We start from the raw sequence: 20,428 nt of genomic DNA on the forward strand, positions 1-20,428 counted from the left end.
TTGAAAGAACTTCAACGGATACTGAATCAAAAGCCCCCTTGATATCCAAGAACACAGAAGCCATTTGCTCTTTCTTAGCAAAAGCCAACTGAATTTCCGAGGAAAGCAACGCGAGACAGTCGTTCGTTCCATTACCCCTACGGAAACCAAATTGAGTATCTGAAAGAAGGTGGTTCGTCTCAACCCATTTGTCGAGGCGAAAAAGGATCATTTTCTCCATCAATTTCCGAATACACGACAGCATCGCGATGGGCCGATACGAATTGTGATCCGACGCGGGTTTATCAGGCTTTTTAATGGCTATCACCCTCACTCGTCTCCAATCGTCGGGAACAATATTGAGCTCCAAGAACTGATTGTACAAGTTCAACATGCGCCTCTTAGCGACGTCTGGGAGGTTTTTCAGCAAGTTGAACTTGATTCTATCAGATCCCGGGGCAGAATTGCCACACGAAAGGAGAGCGAGTTTCGAGGAAAGAATAATCAACGTTTTGTTTATGAAAGTTCATAGTACCTTTTCAATTGTTGGTCTACAATACATAGAATTGGTTCCGCTTTTTGATAAATCGAAATTCTATCCTCCAGACTATGAATATAGCGACTATAGTCTAACCAGATCTAACATCTAACATGCTCGTTTCATGGAAGCGTTTACAGGATGTAAACGCTTCCAACAGCGTTACTTTAACATCAATCAACGTTGCATAACGATGTGTAACGTTTCGTGATAGTCTATCCTATTTGTTTGTTGTACCTTGGAATCACAGCTCATTATCGCAAACAATAGTCCGCTTGCAGTACGTTGATTTTACCTTCTCCACAATAATGAAGTGCTTTGTGAGTTTGATTTTCCTTCAGCTGCTCGCTTCGGTTGCGTATGGCATTCACACATTCACTATTGGTCGAATTCCATACATAGAAGATATAGGCAGCAAACTCCAGCCGTTGAATTTATCGAGGGATCCCGACAAAATACCATCCCCGGTTATTCTTGGTAAGTAACCGCCATTTCTGTTGCTCCAATTGTTATCCTTCAAACAAAAATGGTGAATCTTTTGTACTCCAGTTCCAGGACTGGGTGGAAGTCGGTTGGAAGCCAAACTCGACAAGCCAAGCCGTGTTAGCTTTTTATGCAGTAAGAAAACGGATGCTTTCTACGACATTTGGCTTAACGTGGAAAATTTGGCTCCGTTTGCAATTAATTGCCTATCGGACAATCTACGGTTGGTGTATAACAACGAGTCGAGAACTACAGAAAGCTCACCTGGAGTGACCGTTCAAGTGGCGGGATGGGGATATTCCGATGCGGTGGAGTGGTTGTGCCGTTCTCGGTCCAGCCGTTGTGCATACTATGTAAATCTGGTGGACACACTAGTTGCCAATGGCTATATCCGAGGATTCTCGGTACAGAGTGCTCCTTATGATTTTAGATTGCCTTACTGTGAGTAGTTTGGTTCAACGTAACAATGGTTGATGTTTATGCATTTGTTCATCTTGCAGACGAGTTTAATTTGTTTTACACTTGGTTGACCAAGGAAATTGAAGGTGCTTTTGAGTTGAATTCCGACACACCGGTTACGTTGATTGTGCACAGCATGGGTGGTCCAATGGTTCTGCAGTTTCTTCAGGGGCAACCGCAGGAGTGGAAGGATAAGTACATCAAACGGGTGATTTCGTTGAATGGCGCCTGGGGAGGTACGGTCAAATCGTTGAAGGTTTACGCCATGGGTGATGATTTGGGCTCGTGGATTGTGAGCAGTAGTGCACTTCGTGCACTTCAAATAACAACCCCATCTCTGGCCTGGATGATGCCGAATCCGTTATTTTGGAAGCCGCAGACTATTTTGGCCAAAACCAAAACCAAAGTCTACACATTGGAGAACCTACAAGATTTTTATGAGTGAGTTGCGTATGTCTGGCGATGCAAGACATATTACTTATTATTATTATATGCTTCCTTTCAGGGACATTGACTTTCCACTGGGGTGGGAGATGTACCAAGATGTGTTACCATATGTGAAAAATTTCACTGCTCCTGGTGTGGAGATATACTGCTTTTATGGAACCAATGTTCCCACCATCGAACAGTAATACCATTCAGATATGGCATCTTAGCTAAGGCATTGACGTCGATCTTACATTTCCAGGCTAGACTACGGTGAAGCCTACGAATTGACCGGGACACCGGAGTTCATTCAAGGTGACGGGGACGGTACAATCAACAGAATATCCTTGGAAGCTTGCAAATATTGGGCCAGTGAACAAAAACAGCCCGTTCATGTGAGGGAGTACAGTGGCGTTGGGCATATGGAAATTCTGGGCGATTTGAAGGTGTTGCGTGATATTCTCGAGATTCAGATGCGTGATTTGATGTGATGATATTAGTATTTTATGTTCCTTGTCAGTTAGATCGAATTGTTGCTTTATGCAGCTCTTTTTACGTCAAATAAACTTTCCAACGTTTGAATCAAATCGGAATGCGTAATTCTTTCGAAGGTGCTCCCACGGCATAAGGACGGCTCAGTAGGTGGTAGACCCGTCCATAATGTTAACTAACGTTAACGGCAGGATGGTGTGTGATGTTTCCAGACAACGAGGGACTACCTGGGATGACGCTCCATGGCGTACAGGTGGTACACGTAATATAACAACAAAACATGTCAACTGCCATTAGTGACGGTTGAATGAATATGACCTTTATCACGCTTTGCATACTTGTTATCGATGAGAAGAATAAAACAAAACAAAAAAGTAGCGCCATGTAGCGCACCCATCAATGGTTGCATTATCGTTTGCGTCTGTTTTCCCAACTATTACGCAAAGGATTTGAATCTGCGACCGGATTACGATTGGTTTTGGTTGGCGTGTTAGGAATGGAGATGAACGATATTTATTCGAACGTAAAAGGGTCGTTAAACAAATAAACAAACAAACAATATTGATTCGTTTTTGAAGTCTAATTTATAGCCAATGAAATCCATAGAAATCATTAGGTGTGTATCCGCACTTGGTTTTTTGCTTTTGCTGTACTGCCGCACATCGCATGTCGGTCCCATTGTCGTTTTTGTCAAAACTGAGTTTTTCAAAGCAAATGGTAGCTAACTACCCATATATACAGCATTTCCAACCAACTCTGAAAATCGCAAACTTCGCGTATGAAGTAACATAAAAACACTTTGAATGAAAATACTGTCAAAAAAAATACCCCACAATATGGATATTTTTGGAATCGGGTTGACGATTAGGGACAAGAAATCTATATCTGACGCCATTTTGAAATCCAAGATGGTGGTTTCTGGTTAGATAAAAATTGAAAATTCTGTTAAATACTCCTCAATATGGGTATTTTTAAAATCGGGGTGACGTTTAGGGACTGGAGATTCATATTTGACGCCATATTGAAATCCAAGATCCCGGTTTCCGAATACAGAAAAACTGTAAACACAGCCAAATACCACATTATGGGTATTTTGGAATCTGGGACGCGTGTAGACTTCGGAAATCTAATGCCATTTTGATATCAAAGATGGTGGCTTCCGGTAAGAGTAAAACTTGGACATTCTGTCAAATACCACTTAATATGGGTAGTTTTGAAATCTTGGTGCCGGGTAGTAACTGGAAAGCCATGTCTAACGCCATACTGTAAAATTAACCACAAGATGGGTATTTTTGGAATCGTGGTGACGTGTAAGGACCGGAAACCCACATCCATTTTGACGTTCAGTAAGGCGTCTTCCGGTTAGAGAAAAACTGAAAAATGCGTTCAAATACCCCACAATATGGGTATTTTTGGAATCAGAGTGGCGCTAAGGGACCGGATATCCATGTCTGACGCCATTTTTAAATTTATGATATAGAAAAACTGGGAATTTCTGCCAAATCATCCACGATATGGTTATTTATGGAACCTGGGTGACGTGTAGGGACCGGAAACCCTTGTATGACACCATTCAGAAATTAAAATATTGCGGCTTCCGGTTTGAATCTTGTAAATACAGTCAACTCTCCACAACTCGATATCCACTAACGCGATATCAAGTTATAGAACTTAAAGAAGTTTTTGGCGTCAGACATAGCTTTCCGGTTCTTACACGTCACCCTGATCGCTAAAATATTTATATTGGGGATTATTTGATATCATTTTTCAGTTTGTATGTAACCGGAAGCCACCATCTTGGATTTCAAATTTTATTCAGACATGGGTTTCCGGTCTCTAAGCTACACCCCGATTCCAAAAATACCCACATTGTGGAAAATTTGGCATTATTTCCCAATCCTTATCTGTCAAAAGATAAGCAATTATAACGGAATTTAAAGGAAATAAACCAACCCACTCAAAGCTCTTCATTATTTCCCAGTTTTTCTATAACCGGAAGCCACCGTCTTAAATTCAAAATAGCGTCAGACATGGATTTCTGGTCCCTACACATAACCCTGGGCCCAAGAATATCAATATTGTGGGCCATTTCACAGTATTTCCGAGTTATTCTCTAACCGGAAGCCGCCATCTTAGAATTTAACACGGTTTCAGAAATGAATTTTCAGTTCCTACAGGTCACTCCGATTCCAAAAATACCAATATTGTGGGGTATTTGACAATATTTTCAAAAACCTCTTTTTACGAAGTAAATCCGAAATAGCAACTTCGTGAAATATCGCAAACTTTCCCAACGCTGCTCACATTCTCCCAAAGGTCAACCATTGGTGGCCTTAGTCCAGAATACAGTTCTTATTTTTGAACTTAGCATTTTATACGAAGCATACAACGAAGGATCATAGCACGATCTTCTGCGAGAGTTGAGGTACATTAACAATTTTATTATGCATAATGGACGATAAAGAAGAAAACAAGCTTATCATAGGGGGTGGCCAGATTTGATTCCCGGTCTTGCCGAGTATCTTCGGGAGGGAAATTTTCAAATTTTCTCCTGTGTTTTTCCTCGGATATTCTTTTTTTTTTTATTTATTAATTTATTTGATAAGGCTCAACCAAATTAACTTTATAGAGCCGAGGATTCTTGTTCACTATACAATACATCTTAAAACCACAGACAAACAGACATAACAAATTGAATATTCATCACTATAAAACATCGTCGCTTAAACATTACCGCCATCTGTTGAATACAGTGTGGTGGTTAGTACGCTGAACAGATGGCGGTAGTGTGTAAACGTCAAACGCAAGGGAATTAACTATGCGCGCCACAGGTGGCGGTACTACCAACTACGATACTTTTAAATTGACCGTTAAATGCTTGTTCGATGAACAACTTGCGAGTGTTATGTCTGTTTGTCTGTGTTAAAACTATAGTCAAAAGGTACAACACAATAAACCTATTATCTTCCGCTATCCAATAAACCTCCTCCACCAGAACGGGAGCCGCTTCCAGTGGTTTCATTTTATGGCAGTTTCGCCAACGAGGTCAGAGGACGCAAAACGTGGTCATCTCTCACACACTCATGACAAAACGGTTGCTTTCCAAAGTCGACGACGCATCGACTGCAAGAACTGCTGATGAAGAACAATGAGGAGGACCACACAATGGTTGCTGCCGAGTAAACAGACGATCGCGTGACACACATTGAGAGTGGTCTGCTTCTGGCGACAGCCGAGTGAACACTGGGTCGGATCTAGGCACCTAATACATAGGTGACACAGTAGGAAGAAGTGTTAGTTTGTTTACTAAAATAAGAAATGGTTTAAGAAATGCTCCTCGTGTTTATTAGCGAAATTCACATCAAAGATTGAATAATTGCGTAGGAAATCAGTTTGGCACGGCATTTGTGACCAGCATACATCTTCCGGTCGTATGAAACAGGTCAAAAACTGTCCAAATCTGCCCATACAAATTTTTGTTTTGAATTTCTGTATTGCAAAATAGTGAACTTTTCGTGAACATTAACGGCAAAGAACTCACCAACACTGGGAGACCGTGAGTTCCTGCCCACCTGTCATAAAACATCTCGGGGTCGGATATTCTTGCCCGAGATGGGAAATGACAGGTGGGCAGGAACTCACGGTCTCCCAGTATTGGTGAGTTCTTTGCCGTTAATAGTCACGAAAAGTTCACTATTTTGCCATACAGAAATTCAAAACAAAATAAATTTATCTGCGGATTTGTACAGTTTTTGACCTGTTTCATACGACTGGAAGGTGTATGCTGGTCACAAATGCCGTGCCAAACTGATTTCCTACTCGATTAATCAATCTTTGATGTGAAATTCGCTAATAAACGCGAGGAGCATTTCTCATAGCAAACATACCATAACAAAATGGACATGGTTCATTTAAGTAAACAAACTAACACTTCCTCCGACTGTGGCACCTCTCTTACTCGCCTGGATTCTTGCCAGTCATTAGTCTCAATTGGCATGGAGTTCACTGGCATGGCCACACGACTTTATAGGGATGACCATAGAATGCTATAAGCTCTTGAATCAAGAATCGCCCACGTCTGTCATCTGTGTGGAGCTGAGTGGATTGAGCGGAATCTGCTCGAGTTCTATAAAGACCTACAGGCGCCAGATAAAGCATTTCCGCTGAAGTTTGCACTTGCCGAGAATCCTATTTTCGAAGTATGACAAATGTTCAGGGGGAGATTTTTGATAGTTTTCATCGGTGGTACACTGCGGAAGGTACTTCAACTGCATCAGATCGTAGCTTGGTAGGCTTGGTGGTGTGTAATTAGGAGCTGGTAGTAGGCATCATAATCAGCAATACGATAGGCTTTGAGAACACGCACTTCTGAGTCGATCAGATTTTAAAACTGTTTCGACGATGTTGCTCCTAGTGTAGGATTGCGCTATCGCTAGTTCCAGTTCTGGGTTTACTTTAGTCGGGGAAGAATTTCATTCTTCATCGATCGGGTTTCTCCTTTGTTTCTGTACAACCACCAATTCAAAAGTACATCGAGCCAGAATCTTATGGAATTAGCTTGAACACCATATTGGTTTGATGGTTTCCAGTTCCGCTTCCACCTCTTGACCCGCTAACGCTCTAATGAGAATGAAGTTGAATGCTTGCCATCCATCCATCAGAGAAATTGAGAATGTAAACGCAATCACAAAAGTCATAACTTTGAGGGTTGCCAAACTCATGGAATATTGACGCCTTGATAGGTATACTTTGATTGACCTTGAGAGACACGTTCGGCACAGCGCTTGGCACAGCTTTCGGTACAACTCAATAACTCGGCAACAATTAATGTGTGCAGAGTTGAATAGCCCGTTCAAGTTACAGCCTATATCATGTAATATAGGCTGTCTTGCAATGAGCACTCATACATAGGATTTCCAGTGAAAACTAGATGTATGAGTGCTCATTGCAAGACAGCGTATATCACGTGATATACGTTGTAATGTGAAAGGGGTATTAGGGTATTGTGGATAATCGCGTCTAACCATTTTCGACAGTCGTTCTGTTAGCATTGAACGAAGAACAAAAACAATTGGTAAGTACAATATATGTAAGACAAAATGTAAAACTCACTAATTTTAAAACAAATGTAACAGATTGTTACCAACAACTTGTGGACAAGCATGGGAAAAATCGATTCATTTTGCATTCACTACTCACTCACACGTATACAACATCAGAAACGAACAGCAGCTTGTGCGAGCCGCACTGATTTCGTTCGTATTCGCATTGCTTCTATTTTCTTCGATGAACGCAGGATTGAGCAAAACAGACAGCTGAGCGTAAAGCAAACCCCACACGCATCAATATATTGACGCGAAGGGGAATTATTGACAATAATATTGATGATGTGAATTCAGAAATATTGTCAATCTCGATGTATTGACGTCAATATAGAATGTATTGACAATACGATTATTGTCAATAAAAGCAATCGTGTAGGGTCCACTTAACATGAATGATTCTGAGTGTAGTAGTGCGGATGATTTCTCTTTTATTATTTTTGCCATGCTGAGCCTTTTACGATTGCATTCTGCTGAGTGAGCTGAATGAGAATTTTGCAGAAATAATCACTTTTATTTTCTAGCACATTTAAATTGCTGTTAATATGGAGAAAACGGTTATACTGTAACACATAAACATTAGGGTGGGACAAAATTCAAATTCCAGTTCCAGTATGATTTCCGGGGGTCTTCTGGGTCCTAGGATAACGGAGTAAAATTTCAGGTCGGTCGGTGGAATTATAATTTAGCGCCAGCGGTTTTAATTTTACACAGGATTTTCTATGGGAAAACTTACTTTTTCAAATAAAAATCTGGTGAGGTCACCCATTGTCCTCTAAAAATAAATCAACCCAACAATTTCTTTAGGAACATTTTACAAGGAAACTTTTCTTCGAAGACCGCAAAACGATCCGACGCTTGTGGAAAAAGTTATTAGGCCACACTGAAACAAGGACCTTAGTTAGGAATATTATTTTGCAGAAAACACTAATTATCAATATAACCACGCTTATTACTGTTAAATCTACTATGAATTCAGTTTAGTTTATCATGAATGTTAACAAATTTACTATGATTCTAGCAAAACTACTATGCTTGCTCAAAATGCATAGTAATTTTGATAGAAATAATAGTAAAATTAAATGAAATTGTTTTCTGCAAAAATCTATTGGTGAGGGTATTTAATTTAAATCAGCAATATAGTATTTTTGCCAATGGATTTTGTTTCAGAGCATAACTGATTGCTAACCAAACGAACGGCTCATTTTTTTTTTTCTAGCAGCACTGCCAGCTGCCGCCTGCTGCTGTCTGCAGTCACGTTGTGTGGGGGTTCACTCAGCATGGAGCAAAGCCGATATCATGCGCAAAGAATCTTCGATTTTGATGAAATTTTACACAGGTTTCCGGTATAGTACAACAATTATGTTTCACGGGGGTCATTTGGAAACAAGCGTAATTTTCACAAGGGTGTATTTGCTTTGGCGCACAATTTATTCAAGCAATTCTACTTGGAAAAACTTCGAGTGTAGAGCAAAATCGTTTAGGAAAAAATGATGTACCTTTGGTAGTACACTGGGATGGAAAGATTCTGCCTGACATCAACGGAAAGCGCGTTGATCGGCTTCTTATTATTGTTACTGGAGCAGGGGTGTCTAAACTTCTTTCGGTACCTTCCCTATCAAGTGGAACGTGTGTTTATTAAACATAAGCGTCTAGCAAATACCGTAAAACTGCTGTGGCCAATTCAACTGATTTAAATCAGTGAGCCAAAAACTATCTGACTCTGCTATTTAAATCGTTAGCATTCGGATCTTACGCATTCAATCTGGTTCTCCCTCGGTAGAGAAAATTTTTCGGCTGCCTTTCAGTTTATCCTTCTTTTCTTCTACTGCTGTCAGTTCTGAGTCGACCTGCAGTCCTGCAGAGTCAATTGGTTGGAAGAATTTACACTCGTTCGGCAATCTGTTTGTAGGTGAGGATGACTATTTTGATTCTGTGGCACTCGCGCGAGTGAATGAATTTTCCCATGCTTGCTTGTGAACAATGGTCCGGCTCAAGGCAAGATGTTCAAGGAGGATAGTTAAGTTCATATTTTAAATTCATAAATCTAGTACATTGGCACTTATTATTTGTAAACTAAACCTAACATAAATATATAACCCGTATAATTAGTTACCCAGCCCTGTAAATAAAAGTTTGTAAATCTATGCATGCAGATAAACAACTAAATAAACAAATAAAAAAAATGTAAATCAAAATAAACGGTAAAGTCCGCATTAACATTACCAAGTTGCCCGGTAACGTGGGTAGATCACCTTTTCGTGGTACGTTACGGGATGTAAGATCTACCACCGAATCCTAGTCTTGACTACTTCAAACTAGGGGAACAGGATTTTTCAGTAATCAAAGGAACACATCTTAGTCCTTGTTACTTTTTAAGCCTTGTTGATAGTGATAAGTCCTCGAGTTGTCTGGACCGAGGATGATCTTGAAACAAGGAAAAAATGAGTTAGTTAGTCTTCATCTATGTGATTCCTAATCTTCTATTCGTTGTTCCCTAGTTTGAAGTGGTTAAGACTAGGGTTCTGATGCATGGTCACTATCGGTGTCATTCTTTAATTTTTTTTGCTAAGGAAGCCAATTTTGATTGACAAAGGGGCGCGCCTTTGAAGGGTGCTCCAACACTTCGAAGGGTATAAATAGCGGGACCTTTCAATTAGAATAGATCCCTTGCGATGAAGGCAAGAATGACAACTGTATCAAAACCGAATACTTCATCATTTCTCAATTGTTGCTGCTAGGGTGGGGTACCTAGGGGGCTACCAGGACAAACACCTCGGCGGGCTTGGCTAAGCAACGGCCTACCAATGAGGGTGGGTCAATCAACGACCTCTTTTGATGGCTAGCTCGATCTGGAGGGCAATTCTTAGCCTCAAGGTCGGCTGGAGTGATTTACCGGGCTAATCAGAACTCGGATATAGTGTGATTGAAGGGAAAAAGCTAATGAATTACACTTTAGAGGTTTATTTCCCTACCAATTACATTCTATGGGTGTGTGTGTGGCGTGTATAGTGTAGGTTTTCTTCAGATACCTGGCCGGCCGGCGACTGCTGGGTCTTTTGTGCGGTGATGCTGCACGTGGTGGTGGTTGATACGGCGGTGGTGATGTTGTACAGGCTGGTGGTGGATTCGGCGTTGTTAACGTCCGTAGTGGCGGCGATTATGGCGGTGACGCTGGCCGTGGTTACACCGGAGACTACGGTGTTGGTGATGGTGACGGTGGTTGCTTAAGGGCGTTTGGTGGCGCCTGTCGGTATGCCAAGTCACAATGGTGGACTGTGGAGAGGTGTCTTCTTCGGTGGGAGGTTATGTCCCGGCACCTTACACGGGGTACTGGCGGGTCCCTCTCAGGATTCTGTGGCTCTGCGGGAACGATCGGGGTATGAATCCGGTTGGAACTCGTTCGGAACGGAAAGGTCCAAAGTGGTCCTATCCTCCGGGCCGTCGAACGGAACTGGCTCTCCAGCGGTCAATCGCTCACGGAAGGCCTGTCGGCGTGATCTGGCCGAACCCCTCGATCGAGCGTTCTTAATGGAAAAACTTAACGGGTCCTATAGTGCACAAAAGAAACGGTCTTAGGCCCGATTGTGACATGTGACCTTTTCCATCCCTGTACCATACCTGACTCTCTCGCTCCACTCCTGCTACTATGGCACTCTTACTTGTCTTCTATATAATTTTAACGGTTTTTTTTTAGATTGTTCAACTGCTCTCGTTTAAGGTTACTTGGCAAGTGGCGGAAGAAGTTTCCGTGCTACTCGCCGTTCCCTTTCTCTGTACTTCTCGTACCCATTCTCTTCTGTTCCACTGAACTCAAATTTTTGGCTCATCACCTATTCCAGCAGTTGGTAGTAAACTGTGGTACTGTATAGTGTACTAAAACTAGGGGTATCAAATTGGCAATTATTATTTAAATTCAAATGGACATGCAGAATACGATAAACATACAGAAATACATCAACAAATGTTACAAACGGTAACACTACCACATACTCCCTCTAGAAAATAAATCTTTATCAACGATAAAGTTTATTTTCGTTTAAACTTTCCCTCAGCAAATTAAGCCCAGGTTTGAGACAAAACCTTTATGTGCTTGACTCGACTAATGTGAAAATATGCATTTTGAACGCGAAATTCGACAAAATAGTGAATTTGACAATCGAACAAGTACTATTTTACGCGCTTTACCCTATTCCTTTCGAGGGCGTATTGTACTAAAACTGCTAGAAATTGAACTATTATTCCTATCTCGGTCTTGCTTGTTGATAGAGTGTCTCTCAAGCTACACAATAGCCATTTGTTACTCAAATAGCTTCGTGTGGTACTCTGTGCTAGTGTTGTTGGGAAATTGATTATTATAATTTATTATGGAGTTTAATTCCTACAGTATATCGTCTCCTTTTCGAGTGCGGAGCCTTACCGGTATAGCTCAAACTATTTGGAAGATTGCATTTTGCAGTTCTATTCAACCTTGGACGATCTATCCATCCCAAAAAGAACGCTACTCGCATTGGAAGCAAAAGCTGTAGGGGAGAACAAAAGCGACTATGGACAACAAAAGAGATCTATACGAACACCTAACACTTCAGCTTGAGCTCTATCTAATTTTCTCTAATTGCGGTTTGTTTACTTTTAGCGATCGATCACAAAATTTACCGACTGACGAACCTTGGACAAAGCAACTTTTCGGCTAACTACAGACAAATAATAATATGACTACATCCAAAACAGACCAACTGACGAAGACATACGGGTAACAAACTGACGACTAACTACGACTCTGAAATACCGGGCTTTAAATCGGCAGCAGAGAAGATCCCTACAATCTTCCCCTGTTCATTGGCAAGCTCGTAGGAATTCGTGCCTCTACGAGAAACGATCCTGCAAGGAACGTAAGTTGGACCTAACTTTGCATTGTATGCATCTCCAGCGGACGATTGTGTGAAATTTCGACGGTAGACGTGCTGACCTACTTGGTACACCGGTGAGGGTTTATTGTACCGAAGATTATAGTTTCGCTTACTGTGCTCATATGCTTTTTCGAGGTTTCGGCGAACAATGTCGGCTACTTTGTTATCAATGGCCTGTTTTCGCTCAACTCGTTCATCAGGAGACAAGTCTCTAGTTTCGACTTCACGAAGGTGCTGATCACCTGAGGACACAATTTCGTGACCGAATACGATCTTGTACGGCGTGAAGCCTGTCGATGCGTGTAGAGTATTGTTTATTGTGTGCTCTACCTCAGATATACGTGTGTCCCACAACCTCTGGTCCATCTTCACATACGTTCTAATGCAGGCATTGATACTTCGGTTAAGCCTCTCCACAGGATTGGCTTGACTGTGGTGACGGGCATTGGTCCAATGCTTCACCTGATATCTCTCAAGGAATGCCTTGAATTCATGACTGACAAAGCTAGACGCATTGTCCGAGATTAATATCTCTGGAACCGAAAATCTTCGGAACCACTGTTCCTCTAGGATTTTGGTCGTCAAGCTTGTCGAAATTTTTCGGACTGGCACTAGCACTGTCCATTTCGAAAATAGATCTAAAAGGACCAACAGGTGTGCGTTACCCGATTTGCTTCGGGGCAATGATTGAATATAATCAATGGACAAAATTTGAAAAGGTTTTGTTACCAATCTGGGTTTACCCATTTCCGGGTGTTGCGAAACATTCGAGGGTTTTGTTTCTTTGCAAACCATACACTGCTGGACGTGCTTCTGGACGGATGCGGACATTTTTGGCCAAAAGTACAATTTTTTTATACGGTCTAATGTTTTCTCAAACCCAACGTGCAGTGCATCGTCGTGCTCCTGTTTCAGCACTTGACTGCGTAAATGTTGAGGGACGCAAAGCTTCCATTGATGGGTGTAATCTAGAACATCTGTTTTTGTAGGAACGAGTTTATAGAGCTTTCCATCTTCGATCTTGTAATCGAGCTCATCTTCTGGAGAATCTTCCACTTTTTCTAGGAGGTCATTGTACCACGAATCATCCGAGACACCGACATCCAAGTTCTCCACTGCTCTCGATAAGGCATCGGGAATGATATTATCTTTTCCCCGCCGATGCTTTATCTCGAGGTCGTAGCTCTGGAGCTCGATACTCCATCGGCTGAGACGTGATGAAGTTCGCCATTTGCCCCGCATTATGTACGTGAGTGCCGATGCATCGGTAACTACAATGAAATGAGTTCCTTCTATGTAGGGTCGGAACTTTTCGATTGCGGACAGAACCGCTAACCCTTCTTTCTCAGAAGCTGCATAGGCCTGTTGGGCGGGCGTGAGCTTCTGAGAGAAGTATGCGATTACTTTCTCGCCCTCATCATGCTGCTGAGTTAGAATCGCCGCGATAGCGGTATCACTGGCGTCGCTCTGAATTTGAAATGATCGGGTGAAGTCTGGATTGCACCGAACGGGAGCAGATATCAGGCATTCTTTTATGCGGAGAAAAGCCCTCTCAGCTTGTTCGTTCCACACAATCGTTTTGGGTTTTTTCCGAAGCAAGTTTGTGAGTGGAGCTGAAATCTCACTGAAATTGCTAATAAATCGTCTGTAATAGTTTGCCATACCCAGATACCGGCGTAAGGCGCGAATAGAGGTCGGTCGCTCGTAATTCACGATCGCCTCAATCCGATCGGGATTGGGTTTCAAACCATCAGGTGTGAGTAAATAACCCAAATACGGGAGTTCATTGAGACAGAATTTTGATTTTTGCAAGTTAATAGAAAGATTTGCATTTGTCAGACGACGTGCTACTTCCCGCAGACTTTTGAGATGCCCTTCGAAAGTTTCGCTTACGATGACAATATCGTCAAGGTAAACGAAAACTTCCGGTTCAAGCTCTCCGTACCCCAGTACTTGATCCATCAGCCTAGAAAGAGTGGCTGGGCTATTGATGAGACCAAAGGGCAACCGGGTAAAATTAAACAACCCTCTACCTAACACCGAAAAAGACGTGTACTTCCTCGAATTGGATTCGAGAGGTATTTGAAGAAATGCTTTCGTGAGATCGATTGTCGACAAATACCTACACGCCCCCAATCGACTTAGTATGCGATCTTGGTGCGGCAGCGGGTAAGCATCTCGTTGGGTTCGCTCGTTCAAACGGCGAGCATCTAAACAAAGTCTCACCTCTCCGTTCGGTTTCATAACAGGTACCGTGCTCAATGACCAGTCACTATGGCCCCTCTCCACTACTTGCTGAGTGATCAGTTTGTCCAGCTCGATGTTTATTTTTGATTGCATCTGGGGAGATGTTGGGTATGGGTTTATGCGTATGGGTGGTGAGTTCCTGAACTCGTCTTTGATCTCAATTTTGTGAGAAATTAGAGGCGTTGTGTCGAGATACTCTCCATCCACAGCGACCTTAAATAATTGTTTTACAGATTCAATCTGAGTGATTTGCTCATCTGTAAGTTTGTGTTCATCCTCTAACTGGTCAATCTCGTCGACTTCCACTGTGGTTTGAATAGTGGGACGAATATTAAACACTTTCCAAAAATCTCCCGCTCCTAAGATTAATCGACGGTTCAGTTGTGGAGCAACAATCATGGGAATAATTTTCTCTCGATTGTCGAAGCACACAGGTACATTTACGCATCCAATAACAGGGATGCTTCTACCTGCGGCGTTAATCAAAGATGTATTAGAAGGGTTTATTTTTAATTTAAGAGATTTTAGCAACTTTTCGGCTCCCCTGCCTAATACAGAGCACTGCGCTCCACTGTCGAGCAAACCGATGACCTCTCTCCCCATTATTTCAATTTCTACGAAAGGTCGGGCGTCTCCAGCGTTATAAATGAAGAGCTCTCCCACCTCTGGTGCCTCATAAGTATCAGTTTCGGAGAAAGGAACAAACCCATTTTTTCGTAAGTTTTGCGAAACGTCCGTATCAGAGGGATTTGGACATGGAGATTCAACTTGCCCTCTCAAGCTGAATTCTCCACGTTTTTTTTTGTACAAACCGGGCATAAACTAGTGAATACGTCACTAAAACCACAAAGTCGACAAAACTTCTGTCGTTTGTCCGGACATTCACCATAGTGATGGCCAGGTTTACGGCAATTGTAACACACTCCAAGTGGAGGTCTTCGATATGTTTCTACCAAGTTTTTAAAAGTTCCGCCACTCGATCCTTCCATCGAATTGAGTGGGACATTCTCCTGCCTTCTGGGATGCTCCTTTTCAGGTTTACGTGGTTTATCGGATTCACTCTCATTTTTGCCAAATTTGTTGTACTTGGAGTTTTGAAAGACTCTTGTAGAAACATTATTTCCAGATTGGTCTTTCTTGGACTTTTCTTTAAACCCTGAGATCTCGTTAAGCTGAGAATTCCGTGACTTCTGGTTCTCAGCCGATTTTTGGTACAGATACCAGTTATTTTCGTCTACCGTACGACCGAAACGTTTTAATTTGTGCAAGCTATGAATGTTTGCTCCGGTCATCGCATTTTTATATTCGTGGCGCATATTTCGCCAAATTATGTCGAATTTTCGACGATCTGAAATGGGTTTGGTCATTGAGTGGTAAATCTTCTGCATTTCATGGAAGTAATCCACAAATTTCTCTCCTCGACCCTGGCGACGATTCGTAGCTTGAATCTCCAATTGAAAATCCAAGTCTGGAGGTAAAAATTCCCTCTTCAACTCTTTTTTCAACTGGTACCAGTTCCTAAACTCTTTATTCTCATAACCATCTAGAAACCAGTCTCTCGCTCGACCTGAGAATAGGTGAATTGCAGAGCGGAAAAGTTCCCTATCACTCACATCTTCTGCACGAGCTCTCATTTTGATCTCCTTGAAAAACTCTGAAAGCTTTCTACCCTCGTCTCTGCCATCGTATTTCAATTTCCATTCAGAAATAGGAACACGTCGAGTGGACCTAGACCTTATTTTAGCTGACTTCTTTCTACTATGTCGTCGAGGTTCAGAGAAACTATCGGAGCTCGAAGTAGACGACGAACTACTCATACTACTACTACTACTGCTAGATTTATGCCTCTCACTCTCCAACTCGGATTCTGAGCTTTTATATTTCTTTTTCGTTTTCGCTGACCTACTCTTGTGGCTAATTCGAGATTGACCTGAACGAGACGATTTGCTGTTTTTAAGATAGGTGGGTTTCTTTACAGGTTCGGAATCGGAAACTGAGTGAGAGCTTTCCGAAAAAGAGCTGGCTATCTCACTCGCTGCATTTTTTGTATTTTTGCTTGAGCTTTTTGATATCTTTTTCTTTTCAGGTTTCTTCGATTCGACAGGATCTATCGGTGACGACACACCGGGAATATCCTTTTTGGTCGAATCTACCTTCAAGTTCTGGTTCAAGTTTTCCAGTAATTTTTCCAACCTCATTTTGTTGAGTAAATGTTTTTCGTCCTCCTTAATCTTTTGCTGTTTCAGTTCAATCTCCTTTAGGCGACGCTGTTTTTCCTGCTCAGAAGACTGAATGACAAAATCTTTGAATGCCTTCAATAAATTTGGAAGGTCTTCGACCTCTCCTTTCTCATATTCTGATAATTTATCTAGAATTTCCTCTGTCCTTTTTATAGACGTCTCCAGTTCCTTCTCTTTCTCAGTGATCATCTTGTGCCTAGTAGTGCTCTGAGCCTCTTCTGACTCGCTCGGGATTTCCTTAACTGACTGATTCAAATCTTCTATCTCTGTCCTCACATCTTCCAAAACCTTCAAAATCTCATCTTCTACCTTATCCTCTTCGGGAATCGGGGCTAACAACGGGAAAAAATTCAAGCAGATCTGGTTAATCTCTTTTTCTAACCTCGCTATTTCTGACACAAACTTGTGAGAGTCCGTGGCTGAGTGTAATCGAGAGATTCGCACTCTGAAATGAACTAATCTCGTCTTCATCTTCTCCTTATTTCTAGCGCCAAGTTTGGGATTCTCTAGCAAAGCACCAATAGTGATCAATTTAGAGAATATTAACCGAAGTTCCTCTGTGGTAGTAGACCAGAAACTACGACGTACAATCAATGGACTGTTCGTGTCGCTCTCCTGCTTCAACTGATCCTTTAGTCTACGTCGCTTCACGCTTTCGTGCTCAGTAAGACTGTATGAAATTTTCCGAATGAATAATTCATACTCAACTTCATCAATACTCAAGTGGGACACATCCATTCTGAGATACTGTGTCTTGAGATCCATCTTGAGCTGTTCCAAAAACGATCAATAAAATAATCAAAACCGTGTTTTACTCTGCCTCCGCACTAATGAAAGGATACTGCACACACTCCTTTTTTGAAAGTCTCTACCAATAAGCAAGAACTTTTCTGAATCAAGACCCGTTTCAAAATTGCAAAAAGCGATCAATGACTACTTGTTCCACTTTCGTTCAACAATTCACTGTTCTACCGAAAAACTGTTCAAATGCTTTTTTTCAGAAAACGTACGCGCACTAGTAAGCCGCTTCTGAGAGGTTCTGTTATATCAGGAAATGTGGTATAGTTATCGTTAGTAGCAATGTGTTGTTGTAAATTGTTAAATTTATCTCTCCTACACTCCGTATTCGAAAAAATAATGCCAATTATTTTTTTGAGATCTGATTAGCTTTTCAATTTGATTTAATTGGGCGCCAATTGTTGCTGCTAGGGTGGGGTACCTAGGGGGCTACCAGGACAAACACCTCGGCGGGCTTGGCTAAGCAACGGCCTACCAATGAGGGTGGGTCAATCAACGACCTCTTTTGATGGCTAGCTCGATCTGGAGGGCAATTCTTAGCCTCAAGGTCGGCTGGAGTGATTTACCGGGCTAATCAGAACTCGGATATAGTGTGATTGAAGGGAAAAAGCTAATGAATTACACTTTAGAGATTTATTTCCCTACCAATTACATTCTATGGGTGTGTGTGTGGCGTGTATAGTGTAGGTTTTCTTCAGATACCTGGCCGGCCGGCGACTGCTGGGTCTTTTGTGCGGTGATGCTGCACGTGGTGGTGGTTGATACGGCGGTGGTGATGTTGTACAGGCTGGTGGTGGATTCGGCGTTGTTAACGTCCGTAGTGGCGGCGATTATGGCGGTGACGCTGGCCGTGGTTACACCGGAGACTACGGTGTTGGTGATGGTGACGGTGGTTGCTTAAGGGCGTTTGGTGGCGCCTGTCGGTATGCCAAGTCACAATGGTGGACTGTGGAGAGGTGTCTTCTTCGGTGGGAGGTTATGTCCCGGCACCTTACACGGGGTACTGGCGGGTCCCTCTCAGGATTCTGTGGCTCTGCGGGAACGATCGGGGTATGAATCCGGTTGGAACTCGTTCGGAACGGAAAGGTCCAAAGTGATCCTATCCTCCGGGCCGTCGAACGGAACTGGCTCTCCAGCGGTCAATCGCTCACGGAAGGCCTGTCGGCGTGATCTGGCCGAACCCCTCGATCGAGCGTTCTTAATGGAAAAACTTAACGGGTCCTATAGTGCACAAAAGAAACGGTCTTAGGCCCGATTGTGACATGTGACCTTTTCCATCCCTGTACCATACCTGACTCTCTCGCTCCACTCCTGCTACTATGGCACTCTTACTTGTCTTCTATATAATTTGAACGGTTTTTTTTAGATTGTTCAACTGCTCTCGTTTAAGGTTTCTTGGCAAGTGGCGGAAGAAGTTTCCGTGCTACTCGCCGTTCCCTTTCTCTGTACTTCTCGTACCCATTCTCTTCTGTTCCACTGAACTCAAATTTTTGGCTCATCACCTATTCCAGCAGTTGGTAGTAAACTGTGGTACTGTATAGTGTACTAAAACTAGGGGTATCAAATTGGCAATTATTATTTAAATTCAAATGGACATGCAGAATACGATAAACATACAGAAATACATCAACAAATGTTACAAACGGTAACACAATAGTGATGAAGTAATACGACATGCACTAAACTAAGGACACGGGATATACTACAATAGATCAAATTACTGGTCGCAGTAGTTTTATGTCCCGAACAGAGGAGAAAAAAAAAACATTACCAAGTTTAAAATATACAAACCCCTCGGCAACGGTTCACATCTTGTCCGTAACGTCAGTTGCCATTTATATCAGTGCCAACATTTCAAAGGGGCGTAATTGCATTTGTAAACAATGACTTTAGCCGTCAATTTCAATTAGCCGCGAATGAAATCTTACCTCTCTAAAATAACAATGCTAGCTGGTAGAGGAAACATTCCTCTTCCTGCTGGTGTCATTATTTTTCATGAGTGAGCTTTTATCCGCGAGAAATCGACGGCTAAAGCCATTGTTTACAAATGCAATTACGCCTCTTTGAAATGTTGGCACTGATAAGTTTAATGTTGGTAGCACGGATCACCGGAAAAGGAGAAGGGTTGAGTAAGAGTGAGGAATGAAGAGCAACTAGAGAGAGGGGAGATGATGAAGAAGTTTTTTTTCTGGAAGAGGCGGAAAGTTTCCAACAGTGCGCGAGAAAAGTCAAGTTGAAGCCAAAATAAAATTTACGCCTTTGAAAAAGGTTAGTTTAGGTTTTCTTTATTAAGGAGGTTTTCAGCCTTGGGCTGGTTCGCCTGCGGCCCTTTGAAAAAGATCCCCACGACCGTCGGAGTGCGAGATCACGGTTACGAGAGTCCCGGGAGTGATTGAGCCGGTAGTAGAGCGTGCGAAGTTTGATTTCGCGGACCCATTGAGTAGAAAGTGTCCAACCGTCAAGTTGAAAAGTCGGGTCGTAGAAAAGTTGACAAAAGAAAATAAAACGCTTTTGGACTCGATCACCACGACCGTTGAAGTTCGGTGACCACGTTTACGAGTCCCGGGAGTGATCAAGCCGGCAGAAGATCGCGCCGGGTGTGATTTCGCGGACCCTGCGAGGAAAGTGTTTCGGCGAGTCCCGTGCTGGGTGTTGACAAGCGTCAAGCCATTGCTGTGCCACACGTGACGGGCGAGCAGTAACCTCAGTTGTGGAGGTGAGGAACTAGTGAGGTCCGGTGGTTCGTCCCCGCTT

General features: G+C 42.4%; 1 protein-coding gene across 1 annotated transcript; it reads left to right on the forward strand.

Annotated features, from left to right (window-relative positions):
* Nucleotides 1–765: 765 nt before the first annotated feature.
* LOC135698996 (phospholipase A2 group XV-like) lies at nt 766–2,440 on the forward strand. Its single transcript, XM_065219166.1, has 5 exons — nt 766–994; nt 1,067–1,441; nt 1,501–1,900; nt 1,965–2,087; nt 2,148–2,440. The coding sequence occupies exons 1-5, from the start codon at nt 826–828 to the stop codon at nt 2,374–2,376; spliced, it is 1,296 nt and encodes a 431-aa protein (XP_065075238.1). The 5' UTR covers nt 766–825; the 3' UTR covers nt 2,377–2,440.
* Nucleotides 2,441–20,428: the final 17,988 nt, after the last annotated feature.

The sequence above is a fragment of the Ochlerotatus camptorhynchus genome, unplaced genomic scaffold, assembly GCF_037179485.1.
Source record: "Ochlerotatus camptorhynchus isolate MF236.1 unplaced genomic scaffold, CSIRO-AGI_Acam_v1.1 ptg000101l, whole genome shotgun sequence".
Classification (NCBI taxonomy): Eukaryota; Metazoa; Arthropoda; class Insecta; order Diptera; family Culicidae; genus Ochlerotatus; species Ochlerotatus camptorhynchus.